The 15404-nt window shown below is 35.9% G+C and overlaps 1 protein-coding gene across 1 annotated transcript; it reads right to left on the reverse strand.

Annotated features, from left to right (window-relative positions):
• Positions 1–3633: 3633 nt before the first annotated feature.
• LOC142234283 (pupal cuticle protein Edg-78E-like) lies at positions 3634–4578 on the reverse strand. Its single transcript, XM_075305375.1, has 2 exons — positions 4482–4578; positions 3634–4248 (listed from the first exon to the last, which is right to left on the reverse strand). The coding sequence occupies exons 1-2, from the start codon at positions 4491–4493 to the stop codon at positions 3844–3846; spliced, it is 417 nt and encodes a 138-aa protein (XP_075161490.1). The 5' UTR covers positions 4494–4578; the 3' UTR covers positions 3634–3843.
• Positions 4579–15404: the final 10826 nt, after the last annotated feature.

Here is a 15404-nt window from a genome sequence, read left to right on the forward strand (position 1 = left end):
AAATAAGGCTATTATGGTCAGAAATAAAGTTATAAGGGGTACAATTTTCAAAAAAAAAAAAAAGATCGATACATATATATGGGAGCTATATCCCAATCGGAACCGCTTTCGATGAAATTTAGCACACTTACAGGGTGGTCAATTGGATTACTTTGTGTACATATATATGGCAGCAATATACATGGACGGACGGACACCATGCGCTAGATCGGCTCAGGAGGTGATTATACCCTGACCATGTGGTTTAGGGTATAAAAATGCTGAAAAACGAATATATAAAAGTTTGTTTCCTAGAATCAAGTACGAAGAACTCAATTTTAAAAAAGGATTATGTCTTAAAGTTATACTTACAGCAATACTCCACATTTAATTCCGATATCATTAGAGTAAAGACAAAATCTTTGTTTCTTTTAAAAATTTTAAATTTTGGAATGAGAAGAACTTATATACTACTTGAAGAAAATTAAAATGAAAAGCTTAAATCGTATACTTATTTATAAGAAACAAGAAAACCTTTTGGCAGTAGTCTACCTTCTTCGCAAAATATTTGTGAAAATTGTTTTTTTTTTGTCTTGTCTAAACACAGTCTTTCTAGAGCCAAAATACTGACCCCACTTTGTTAAAATAAAATGTAAGATCCATATCTCGTGAACTATTAAAGATATTCGCACAAGCTTAGAGGGATGCCTTTTATTGGGCCACCCTAGTCTTGTTGCCAACTGACAGCTCTATCGTAAAGCTCGACATTTTTGAGGGTATACGTACTCAGAACGTTCTGACATACGAGACCTATTAGTGTTGTTAACAGCATCTTAAAATATTCGTCGCGCCTAAAAAATGGAATTTTTGTGCGATTATTTTTTACAACTTTCGACGTGGATTAACACAACAAAGTGAGCATCTCAATCAGAGTGGCAAAAGGGCTTCGACAATTGGTTCGGACGCATGCAAAAGTGTATAGATCCTAATGGGGATTATTTTGAAAAACAATAAAGCGATTTTCGATGATTAATGTTTGGTTTTGTTCTCTAATCACGAAATATAAAAGGCATCAGATGTTGATATCTTTATCCTTTCAAAAGTTGTAGATTTTTTTTTCCAAAAAACCAATTTGACTAAACTTTCGTTTGGGAGGTAAGAATTATTTCTGTTGCTACAAATTGAAACACGAAGTTCCCATTTAGAAAATTCTATTACAACATACGGTCCTTGAAATGGAAACTCATCTATGCTTTCTTTGGTCAGATAGAGATAGCATACAAAACCTTATAATGATAAATCTTATTCTGGATGAACCCTAATTCTCAACCTCAGACAAATAAGTCTCAAATACAAGGTACAAGATTTACATGCCACTATGTCAGATTCTTCGGAACCTTTTCGTCTTCATAAAGGCCAGGGTTGGCCTGTCACAAACTGTGACTTTTACGAAAAACGTTTACGACGATATAATACGTATGTCGCTAAAGTCGTAAACCTATTGTAGAAAACCTAATTTCAATTTAAAAAATTGTGAATAGTTTTTTAATTTAATTTAGTTGGGCTCCCCGATAAAAGGTATGCAAAAATGCTTTATATTGTATTTATTCAAAACTCTACTAGATTTACATCTCTCATTCGCAACTTCAAACTATTCTTGGTTTTCGTGGTCGATAATGTCAATCCAAGCTTTAGTTGCATCAGCCAGCGAAATACAATTTTGAAAATTTTGTAATTTTGTAATTAGTATGGAAATTAGCTCTAATAAGCCAAAAAGTGATTTTATAAAATTCTTTCTAAGCAGCAATGCACTTATGCAAGACTGAAGTAGTTTTCCTTCCTTCCAGTATCTGCAGAAATTTGTGAATGTGAACTACACTCAAAAAAAGTTTACTTGGATCCAAAAATTTTTACTTTCCTTTAAAGATTTTGGTATTGATACCGAGCCAAAGATACGGGTTCTTTAAAATAAGGAAATTTTTTTGCGTCCTATCTGGCTTTAAATCTAAGATACAGCTGTAGCGATTTGACGCCGTTTTTTTATACCCACCACCATAGGTGACGGGGGTATAATAAGTTTGTCATTCCGTTTGTAACACATCGAAATATCGATTTCCGACTATATAAAGTATATATAATCTTGAACAGGGAGAAATTCTAAGGCGATATAACGATGTCCGTCTGTCTGTCTGGCTGTCTGTCTGTTGTAATCACGCTACAGTCTTCAATAATGAAGCAATCGTGCTGAAATTTTGCACAAACTCGTCTTTTGTCTGCAGGCAGGTCAAGTTCGAAGATGGGCTATATCGGTCCAGGTTTTGATATAGTCCCCATATAAACCGACCTCCCGATTTGGGGTCTTGGGCTTATAGAAATCGTAGTTTTTATCCAATTTGCCTGAAATTGGAAATCTAGAGGTATTGTAGGATCACAAATACGTGTGCCAAAAATTGTGAGTATCGACCCATATTTGGGTATAGCCCCCATATAGACCGATCTCCCAATTTTACTTCTTGGGCTTATAGAAACTGCAGTTTTTATCCAATTTATCTGAAATTGGAAATCTAGAGGTGTTGTAGGACCACAAATACGTGTGCCAAAAATCGTGAGTATCGATCCATATTTTGGTATAGCCCCCATATAGACCGATCTCCCGATTTTACTTCTTGGGCTAATAGAAATCGTAGTTTTTATCCAATTTGCTGAAATTTGAAATCTAGAGGTATTTTATGACCATAAAGAGGTGTTCCAAAAATGGTGAGCATCGGTCCATGTTTTGGTATGGTGCCCATATAAACCGATCTCCCGATTTGGGGTCTTGGGTTTATAGAAACCGTAGTTTTTATCCAATTTGTCTGAAATTGGAAATCTAGATGTATTTTAGGACCATAAATAGGTGTGCCGAAAATGGTGAGTACCGGTTCATATTTTGGTATAGCCCCCATATAGGCCGCTTCCCGATTTTACTTCTTGGGCTTCTAGAATCCAAAGTTTTTATCCAATTTGCCTGAAATTGGAAATCTAGAGGTATTTTCGGGCCATAAAGAGGTGTGCCGAAAACGGTGAGTATCGGTCCATATTTTAGTATAGCCCCCATAAGAACGATTTCCCGATTTAACTCCTTGGGTTTCTAGAAACCGTAGTTTTTATCTGATTTGCATGAAATTGTAAATATTCTGGTATTTTAGGCTCACAAAAAGGTGATCGGATTAAGTTTTTATCGTCCATTTGGTAATGCCTCCATATAGACCGACTTCACTTCTTGAGGGTGTAGAAGGCCAACTAATCATGAAAATTGCTTGAAACTCAATGTAAAATTTCCAAATTTTACTTCTCGGGTGAAAATGTACAGATTGAAGATTTCAAATCAAGACGTTATTTTTTAATTTTCTTGCACACTTACAAGAGGTGTTAATAATTCCTCTAAAACTCAAACAAAAATGGTTATTATACATCCAGAATCTGATATAGTCCTCATAGGTGAAATCTTTAAATTTATCTTCCGGAAGTGTCCTCAAGCCCTCCTGAAATTTCAAAGGAAACCCTAATATTTGGTTCATGGTGGTGGGTATTTAAGATTCGGCCCTGCCGAACTTACTGCTGCATATACTTGTTTTATCCTACGAAAGCTTTACATCAATAAACTCTATGGTATATATTTTGTTCATAATACTTTATTTTTCTCTTGATTTTCATTTTCAACATGTAACAGTAGATGGGTAAATTCAAGGATTTTTAATGGGAGTGAAAGGATTTTGTAGGAATGGACTAGGGTTATCAAGGGAGTTAACATATTATATATAAAACTCTAGGTATATATACTCAGAGGCAGCGTTCGGCCAGAACTAGACTTAGTTCCTAAATTTAATGATGAAAACGTTGTTGCTGACCTTGTTTAAGTTGAACACCTCCCTGTCTCTCCTCCTGACTGGGATGGGTACGAATGTATTCCAAGGACTTGAGTATAGCTGCTGGGATGGGTGGAGGTGTAGGTAAATGATCACCAGCTGGATGGAAGCCATTCTCATCTGCGGTATAGGTTAGAGTTATTAACTGTCCATCGGGAGCATAGTATGCTGAAGAACCACTAGCATAATAGCCTCCAACACCGGCCTCTTGAGCGGCAATACCATTGGTGGTATCATATTGATACTGATAGCTGCCGTCTTCTTTGATGTCACTGCTGAAACTGCGTGTTTGAGCTGCAGCGTCGTATTGATCTGGTCGGGCAAGTGCGACTGCGCAAAGGGCGACTAAACAGCAAATGAACTGGAAACACACAAAGAGACCAATGGTTATGTAGTTCAATTACTAAATGAAAAGAAACCCATTCATCTCAAAAACAATGCAACTTTGTTCACAGATTCCAAATGCTGGGAAGTCGTAAAGTTGTTAAGTGGGTTGATTTGTATCAATTGAAGATTATGACTCCTCTTCTTCTCTCCGGATGTGATATCAGAATCATGACAAAACATCCATTGTGGTCGATAGATAACACTTACCAATTTGGCCATGTTGAGGTGTTTAAAGCTTTATGGTTTTCGAGACAAGTTGGTGGCGTTGAGGTGTTTCCTCTTTTAGATTCAGCTAAGAATTAATATCGACTATGGGAATAGCTTGGACATTTATACCCCTTCATTTATTGGCCCAATAAAGGTCATCCATTCATTGATTGTGTCGTTTACACACATAAGTCGCAGCCTTCGGTTTTGGGATGATGGCATCAAACAAAAAAAAAAAACACACATACACAAAAATAGCTCTGATATCCACTCATTTTCTGCTGCTTTTTGTTTCTACTCCCGAAAAATTAACTCAAATGTTATGTTTTGTTTTTTGTTTCTCAGGCTAAATAAGCCTGACTTCTGGGAAGACTTGATTTTGATTTCCATTTCATCCATTTACATGAAAGTCTGCATCCTCTTTACCGGTTTATGACGACTTTTTTTGGCAACTTCTGGTTTTTCGTTCTCATGTTGTAGTTAATGGCTCATAGTTGAACTTCCTGCGTTGCCACATGCCCCATGCGTTTTGTTTTGAGCACATCATTCTCCACAGTATCTCAAATAATTTAGTCTTCTGTGTTCAGTTGAACTTCTTCCTTTTGGCTACATTGGGCATCAGAACAAATGTCATTAAAAATGAACTTGAAATTCTTTTTGTAGTAATTAGCAAGTAACAAGTACATACTTCGGAAAGGTCGGTCAGGCCGAATCCAGGTATCCATATTCAGTAAGGAGGACACCAGAGCATAATTACGGACTAAATTCATTTCTGGACATTTGAATTCGATAGTTTCTATGGACGTAAAATGGTGAAAACTCAGTCAGTGAAGAAACTTGCACATAGCGATAACATAGAAAAAAACGAAACTGTTTTAGTGAAAATTCAAGTGAATAAAGGAAAAAAGTCGGGCGGAGCCGATTAGATCATACCCTAACCAACCCCACCGAATTAGCAAACCTAAACATATGGGGGGTACTATTAAAATAAGTTTGGGAGATAAACTTAAAATATGTCGTTCATTATACCCTCCATCATAGGATGGGGGTATATTAACTTTGTCATTCCGTTTGTAACACATCGAAATATTGCTCTAAGACCCCATAAAGTATATATATTCTGGGTGAAATTCTGAGTCGATCTAAGCATGTCCGTCCGTCCGTCCGTCTGTTGAAATCACGCTAACTTCCGAACGAAACAAGCTATCGACTTGAAACTTAGCACAAGTAGTTGTTATCGATGTGGGTCGGATGGTATTGAAAATGGGCCATATCGGTCCACTTTTACGTATAGCCCCCATATAAAGGGACCCTCAGATTTGGCTTGTGGAGCCTCTAACAGAAGCATATGTCATCCGATCCGGCTGAAATTTGGTATATGGTCTCTAACAACCATGCAAAAATTGGTCCACATCGATCCATAATTATATATAGCTCCCATATAAACCGATCCCCAGATTTTGCTTGCGGAGCCTAAAAGAGAAGCAAATTTCATCCGATCCGGCTGAAATTTGGTACATGCTGTTGGTATATGGTCTCTAACAACCATGCAAAAATTGGTTCACATCGGTCCATAATTATATATAGCCCCCATATAAACCGATCCCCAGATTTGGCTTGCGGAGCCTCAAAGAGAAGACAATTTCATCCGATCCGGCTCAAATTTGATACATGACGTTGGTATATGGTCTCTACCAACCATGCAAAAATTAGTCCATATCGGTCCTTAATTATATATAGCCTCCATATAAACCGATCCCCAGATTTGGCTTGTGGAGCCTCTAAGAGAAGCATATTTCATCCGATCCGGCTGAAATTTGGTACATGGTGTTGGTATATGGTCTCTAACAACCATGCAAAAATTGGTCCACATCGGTCCATAATTATATATAGACCCCATATAAACCGATCTCCAGATTTGGCTTGCGCAGGCTCAAAGAGGAGCAAATTGCATCCGATCCGGCTGAAATTTGGTACATGGTATTGGTATATGGTCTCTAACAACCGTGCAAAAATTGGTCCACATCGGTCCATAATTATATATGGCGCCCATATAAACCGTTCCCCAGAGTTGGGTTGCGGAGCCTCAAAGAGAAGAAAATTTCATCCAATCCGGTTGTAATTTGGAACATGGTGTTAGTATATGATCTTTAACAACCGTGCCAGAATTGGTCCATATCGGTCCATAATTATATATAGCCCCCATATAAAACATTCTCCAGATTTGACCTCCGGAGCCTCTTGGAGGAGCAAAATGCATTCGATCCGGTTCAAATTAGGCACGTGGTGTTAGTATATGGTCGCTAATAACCATACCAAAATTGGTCCAATCACACAAAAATTGGTCCATATCGGTTCATAATCATGGTTGCCACTAGAGCCAAAAATAATCTACCAAAATTTTATTTCTATAGAAAATTTTGTCAAAATTTTATTTCTAGAGAAAATTTTGTTAAAATTTTATTCGGTTCATAATAAAATTGTCAAAATTTTGTTTCTATAGAAAATTTTGTCAAAATTTTATTTCTATAGAAAATTTTGTTAAAATTTTATTTCTGTAGAAATTTTTGTCAAAATTTTCTTCTATAGAAAATGTTGTCAAAATTTTTATTTCTATAGAAAATTTTGTGAAAATTTTATTTCTATTGAAAATTTTGTTAAAATTTTATTTCTGTAGAAAATTTTGTCAAAATATTATGTCTACTTTGTCAAACTGAATTATATACGTATTGGATCGATCTTTTTTGATTTAATATATACCACGTATGGACTTACATACAATTTAGAAGATGGTGTTAGGAGGTTTTAAGATACCTTGCCATCGACAAGCGTTACCGCAACTTAAGTAATTCGATTGTGGATGACAGTGTTTAGACGATGTTTCTACGCAATCCATGATGGAGGGTACATAAGCTTCGGCCTGGCCGAACTTACGGCCGTATATACTTGTTTTCTTATTAAGGTGAGTACTATGTTCGGTTTTCGAGTTGAAAATCACTTTATTTTCGCGATTACTTTTACTGAAATAATCAAAATTATAAATGAAAACGAACCTATTCCCATAATGGATTCGCCGAAATTTAGTGGAACAAGAAACTGCGCATCAATTGAGTTAATTTATCTGCTTTATATTGAACTGTTTTAATAAAGTAACCGCGAAAATTCCAACTCGAAAAGCGAATATAGAACTTACCTTTATACGCACATATATATTTTCTTAAATACGGACATAGAATATAAGTCCAAGAATTTTCTATGTCCGTGTAAAAAAAAAAATTAAACGGTACATATTTATAAGTCCTTTACACCCAGAAAAAAGTGACCCCTTCTTGAAGTTAAAAAGTAATTTAGAAGAAAATTGAACATTTTTATTTGATTGAACGATGTGCTTTTTGTTACATTCGGCAGGGCAGAATCTTAAATACCCACTAATAGTTTACTTTGGAAACACTTCGTCGTAGAGGTTTAATTGATAATATATAGAATTTCAGGGGGTTTTATGACAGATATTCTCCTAAGCAGATCAGTTCAATCAGTACGCTTCCCGAAGATAAATTTAAAGATTCTAACAGGTTGTTCTGAGAACAAGAAAATGTCGCTAGATATGGAGAATACGTGGGGTGGGGAAGCAATTCGAAGCCCAATTCATGAATTTTTGCCATCGTTCTCAATGACTTGTGGCACGGTGCGTTGTCTTGGTGAAACAACACTTTTTTCTTCTTCATATGGGGCCGTTTTGCTGCGATTTCGACCTTCAAACGCTCCAATAACGCTATATAATAGTCACTGTTGATGGTTTTTCCCTTCTCAAGATAATCGATAAAAATTATTCCATGCGCATCCCAAAAAACAGAGGCCATTACTTTGCCAGCGGACTTTTGAGTCTTTCCACGCTTCGGAGACGGTTCACCGGTCGCTGTCCACTCAGCCGACTGTCGATTGGACTCAGGAGTGTAGTGATGGAGCCATGTTTCATCCATTGTCACATATCGACGGAAAAACTCGGGTGTATTACGAGTTAACAGCTGCAAACACCGCTCAGAATCATCAACACGTTGTTGTTTTTGGTCAAATGTGAGCTCGCGCCGCACCCATTTTGCACAGAGCTTCCGCATATCCAAATATTGATGAATGATATGACCAACACGTTCCTTTGATATCTTTAAGGCCTCTGCTATTTCGATCAACTTCATTTTACGGTCATTCAAAATCATTTTGTGGATTTTTTTGATGTTTTCGTCGGTAACCACCTTTTTCGAGCGTCCACTGCGTTCACCGTCCTCCGCGCTCATTTCACCACGCTTGAAGTTTGCATACCAATCAATTATTGTTGATTTCCCTGGGGCAGAGTCCGGAAACTCATTATCAAGCCAAGTTTTTGCTTCCACCGTATTTTGTACCTTCAGAAAACAGAATTTTATCAAAACACGAAATTCCTTTTTTTTCCATTTTTTTCGCAATAACAAAAGTTGATTCACAAAAGACGCTCTATCTCACAAACTAATTGACTTACAGACGTCAAATTTTGACACGAATCATTTGAAGCTTGGTACTATATAACAAAAATATGCATTTAATACTAGCGACGCCATCTATGTGTCAGACCGGGGACTTATCAGCCAACCTATTACCTATGAAGACTAGATCAGATTTTGGATTTATAAGAACCAATTTTGTTTGAGTTTTAGAGAAATCATAAACATATCGTGTAAATGATGAAATAAAGCCTTGATTTGAAATCTTAAATCTTTAGATTTTTACTGCCATTATGGACTGAATAGTCTAAGTGAGCCTGAAACTTAATCGGGCTGCCACTTTAACCTTTAACATTTACCGCCATTATTTAAATGATTACGAGGAGTAAAATCTGGTAATTTTACTTTTAGTTTCAAGCAATTTTTATGATCAGTGCGCCTGCTATACCCTCAGGAAGTGAAATCGGTCTATATCGATGCCTTACATAATGGACCGGTCAAAATAAATGCGATACAGATTTTTGAAGGTCTAAAATACCAATACATTTACATTTTCAGTCAAAGTGGATAAAAACTACAGATTCTAGCAGCCCAAGAAATAAAATCGTGAGATCGGTCTATATGGGGCTATACCAAAACATGGACGGATAGGGAGCATTTTCGACACACCTCTTAATGTTCCTCAAATACCTTTAGAATTCCAATTTAAGAAAAATTGGGTAAAAACTACGAATTCTAGAAGCCCAAATTTTGGTAGATTACTGTTGTCTCAAGTTTCGACATTAATTGCAATGTTTTGCATTATTTTACAACGCGATCGATAACTTCTTATCTAGATAGTGTTCGTGTGGAAGCGTAATATAGAATCACGTGCTTCTTCGACTAAAACACTATTAAAATTCAAGCAAATCGTATTTGTGACTATGACTTTTACAATATCGAGATTTTCTTCCCGCATGAACATGTCTGTTTTGCCAAATTTGTACAAGGCTATTCGCAAATAAGTTTGTTAAAGACTTTCTCAAAATATTAAAATATTTTGTCAAAACTATTGTACCATATATCTGATATCGGCTCAAAAATGTCTACACAAAAGGTACTAAATCATTCGCGGGGGTACTACGGTACTGACTAGGGCGAAAAAGTATTGAAAAAAGTACTATAGTACTGCATTTTCCATCCCTGCTATATTATACCCTTCACCCCTATGTAGGCCAAAATTTGTGTTACCATCTCAACTATTTCACATTTGCTGGAAGCTATATAAAGGAGACAATTTTTTTACTTCTACAAAATCTCTAGAATTAAAATTTAAATCGGCTAACGCTATCCAGTTAATTGGAGGAAACTTCCAATGAAAATGGGTCTAAAATGTATAACAGTCTACCATATTTCCCCAACTCTGGTGTACGTATATATGGGAGCTATATATAATCTGAACCGATTTTGACTAAATTTATCATGTATAGTTAGAATAATAATTCTGCTATCTATGCGAAATTTCACGTAAATGGGAGTATAACTTTGGCCCCCCTGGTCATATAAGTGCAAATCGGACGGAAGATATATATGGCAGCCATATCTAAATCTGAACCGATTTCAACCAAACCATTTGGCACAATTACCGATACTACTAAACGTACTCCTTGTGCGAAATTTGAAGCAAATCACGGTAAAACCCTGGATTTTGAGGCCATATAAGTTCAAATCGGACGAAAGATATATATGGGAGCTATATCTAAATTTGAATCGATTTTGACCATATTTGGCACATACAATAGTATCGTTAAAAGTACCGCTTGTGCAAAATTTGAAGTAAGTCGGGGCAAAACTCTGGCTTTTGAGACCATACAAGTCCAAATCGAGCGAAAGATGTATATGTGAGCTATATCTAAATCTGAACCGATTTAAAAAAAAATGGACACACTTAACGATACTATTAAACGTACCCCTTGTGCAAAATTTGAAGCAAATCACGGCAAAACTCTGGCTTTTGTGGCCATACAAGTTCAAATCGGACGAATGATATATATGGGAGCTATATCTAAATTTGAACCGATTTCAATCAAATTTACCAAGCATTGGTAGAATGCCAATTCTACCCTCTGTGGAAAATTTCACGAAGATCGGTAGTTAACTTTGGCCTCTGTGGTCATATGAGTCTAAATCGGACGAAAGATATATATGGGAGCTATATCTAAATCTGAACCGATTTGGCTGATATTTTGCGAGATTTTCGATATTCAATAAATATTTGGATGTACGGTATTTCAGGAAAATCGGTTGATAAACACGCTAACTATGACCAAATCGGGGATAAATATATAAGGCAGCTATATCTAAATCTGAACCGATTTTTTCCAAAACCAATAGCGATTGTCTCTGTCCCAAGAAACGGCCCTGTGCCAAATTTGAGGACGATCGAACTTAAATTGCGAGCTGTACTTTGTGCACAAAATTACATATACAGACAGACGGACGGACAGACAGACAGACGGACATCGCTAAATCGACTCAGAATTTAATTCTAAGCCGATCGGTATACTAAAAGATGGGTCTATGACCACTATTTCTTGGTGTTACATACAAATGCACAAACTAATTATACCCTGTACCACAGTAGTGGTGAAGGGTATAAATAGCAAATGCCGATTTTCCGATTTTTGCCTCGAAAATGACGATATTAGCTCCGTTAAAAAAGTTTTAATAGAATTCATTTGTTTACCCCGAAAATTAAGCAAAAGAGAGACGGAGAGAGACTACATTTGTGAGTTGTCAGATACATAAATTGCAAGTTATTAAATAAGGACATCATGGCCTAATTTCGGCAAACAGAGTGATAAATATATGGGAGCTATATCTTAATCTTAACTGATTTGAATGGGTAAATAAATAAGGTCTTTATGGCCAAATTTGGGAACATTGGGTGAATTTTATGGAATTTTGCGTACTTGAAAAAATCAGGCGATACAATATATCGGGGCTATATCTATATTTGATCCGATTTTCAATAGCGTTCGTCCTTATGCCAAAACAACGAAATGAACCAAGTTTCATCAAAATTGGTTAATAAATGCGACCGGAATCCTGCGATTACCAAATACATGGACAGACAGGAGGTGATTCTGAGTCGATCAGTATATATTTGAAATAAACTTTTCTGGTAGGCACATTTTTTTGCAGATCAAAGTTTTTGTACCCTAACCACTATGGGGTTAGGATGCATTCATTGTTTTTAATGTTTTAGAAGTGGAAATTTTGAAGATGCAAATAGTTACTGGATGGGGCTCGAGTTCTTTTCGGCTATGACTCACTCAGAATGCGTAATACAAACATGTACTAATTATAATACGTAAACTATCTGATAAACCATCAAAAAATTTGTATAAATGTGTTACTGAATTAGTAGCTAGTTTTTGAACAAATAATTTTTACATTATTTTTGGGATTGCATAGCATAGCATTGTATGAAGATGTCTTTTGTTTTAATGCTATTTTTATAAAAACTGAATTTTAAATACATATATAGTTATGCATATTAATTTTCGGGTTTTTATATCAAATGAATACTTATGTTTTGTTTTTAACCAAAACATATGTTTTATTTTAATATTATTGAAGTTCCCGATTTTTGACGGTTTTTAAGATTAATGTGCCGATTATGACGATTTTTTCGGAAAAAAAGTGAAGATTTTTCTTGAATTTTTATTGGCAGCCCTGACTCCCATTGGTTCACTTTTAATGAAACATTTCGTTAATATAACGAAAATTTTTCTATCAGTGCAAAATTTCGATTACTTTTTCTGGGGATAAGAGAATAGACATAGCAAGAAAAAAAAAACCGAATTATGAGATGACACTAGAAGAGATCCAGACATTCGAGACAAGCCTATGAAAGAATATATTTCCTTTCTGGGGAACGATCTTTTTTCGCTAAAATGTTTTCTTTAAACACAAATAAAAAAGATTTGGGGAAATCGTTAAACATTTGTCACAAATGTTTATTTGTTTACTCCAAAGGAAAAAACTTTTTCTTTAGGTGTACTAACTTTAGTACGACGATTGGGGCTAAAGCAACATCAGATTCCTAATTTTAGATAAACCGGATTGGAAACATGGCGTTAGGCCGAATTCAAATAATATCTAAATATGTATTGACTTACCTAATTACCAAGTAAGGCGAAATTAATCTTTCAATACTAATTCCTCATTGAATAATTTTCTATTCCAAAGTTCCACACAAACCAAATTCCATTGAAATCGAAAGTTTGAACCAATAAATAATTTACCAAAAATCAACTGTGCTGTCTTTCTTCAACCGGTTGAGCGTTAAATGTTAATTGGGTTTGAATAGAACGTAACAGTACCGGCGTATGCCATTTCAGGTTGATTTTAATAATTATCGAATAGAAATGTGGAGGTGTGTGAAATATCACTCACACTCACACATACACGAGCTCAACGATAAGTATGCTACAAACTCACACTCGAACTTACACGCACGAACAACGCTAAAAGACGGAAGTACGATTTTCGTGACATACGAAGATTTTCCTGAATGACGAGACTTTTTGCGATTTATGACAATTCCCGTGACTCGCTGAAATTGTCGTGATTCACGATAATTCCAGCGAACCATAATTATCTGATTTAATAATATTCTCTCACAATTATCGGGATTCACGAAAATCTGCCACGATAATTCTTGTTATTTACGATAAATCTCGGTGACTAAAGGACACCACGGAACTATTAATGAGTAAAAGTAAAATACGAACCGTATTTTATTTTTACCAGCGAATGATCAAACAATGGACGCTATTAGATCCATGTGAGTGAATTTTATCATTGGCTTGAATTTTATGGTGAGCGTGAATTGGTTCGTGAACGTTAATTTTTGTCGTGAATATCATTTCAAAGAGATTTCACTAGCGCTCACGTGCGACACATTTCTGTTTAGTCCCATTTACGCAAATTCACAAGATTTAGTTTATATTTCATTCACGGCTTCGCGTGATTCACAAAAATGTTTTGTTTTTATGTATTGGACCCATGCAAACAGTGTAACAAAGCATTACTATTCGTGTTCAAACTAATCCACCTGTATGTTGCCCAGAAGACCGATATCTATGGCTTCTCCCCTTTTTACGATTCCATCCAAATTGCTCCCCAGTACTGCAGATATGTCTTCCACATCATCGCAGCATTCCTAATAGATGTTCAAAATTCATCCAATGTCATTATTTGTCAAACCTTTTTCTTTAGGTCGCATCATAGACCAATTAAATATAGAGATATACTTTGAAAATTCACCATGGTTTTGTTTATTTGCAGTGCGCAGTCATTCCACTCAATTGCGAAGTCAAGTGACTCAATTTCTTGTTTTGAAAACGAGAATTACCGTACAAATCAGCCAATTTTCATGTATAGAATTTTACATGTTTTTCCAATATTTGGAGTTTCATCAAGAAAACAAAGGAAAGAAAACAAATTAAAGCCAAATTAAACAAGTAAGGAAAGTCTAAAGTCGGGCGGGGCCGACTATATTATACCCTGCACCAACACATCCGCCAAATGTGTTGGGTGCTATATATAAAGGTTTGACCCAAATACATACATTTAAATATCACTCGATTTGGACAGAATTTGATAGACTTTTACAAAATCTATAGACTCAAAATTTAAGTTGGCTAATGCACTAGGGTGGAACACAATTTTAGTAAAAAATATGGGAAACATTTAAATCTGAAGCAATTTTTTAGGAAACTTCGCAAAAGTTTATTTATGATTTATCGCTCGATATATATGTATTAGAAGTTTAGGAAAATTAGAGTCATTTTTACAGCTTTTAGACTAAGCAGTGGCGATTTTACAAGGAAAATGTTGGTCGAAATCAGAAAAACATATATATGGGAGCTAAATCTAAATCTGAACCGATGTCAACCAAATTTGGCACGCATAGCTACAATGCTAATTCTACTCCCTGTGCAAAATTTCAACTAAATCGGAGTTAAAAATTGGCCTCTGTGGTCATATGAGTGTAAATCGGGCGAAAGCTATATAGGGGAGATATATCTAAATCTGAACCGATTTCAACCAAATTTGGCACGCATAGCTACAATGCTAATTCTACTCCCAGTGCAAAATTTCAACTAAATCGGAGTTAAAAATTGGCCTCTGTGGTCATATGAGTGTAAATCGGGCGAAAGCTATATATGGGAGACATATCTAAATCTGAACCGATTTCAACCAAATTTGGCACGCATAGCTATGATGCTAATTCTACTCCCTGTGCAAAATTTCAACTAAATCGGAGTCAAAAATTGGCCTCTGTGGTCATATGAGTGTAAATCGGGCGAAAGCTATATATGGGAGATATATCTAAATCTGAACCGATTTCAACCAAATTTGGCACGTATAGCTACAATGCTAATTCTACTCCTTGTGC

This window comes from Haematobia irritans, chromosome 4 (assembly GCF_050003625.1).
Source record: "Haematobia irritans isolate KBUSLIRL chromosome 4, ASM5000362v1, whole genome shotgun sequence".
NCBI classification, from domain to species: Eukaryota; Metazoa; Arthropoda; class Insecta; order Diptera; family Muscidae; genus Haematobia; species Haematobia irritans.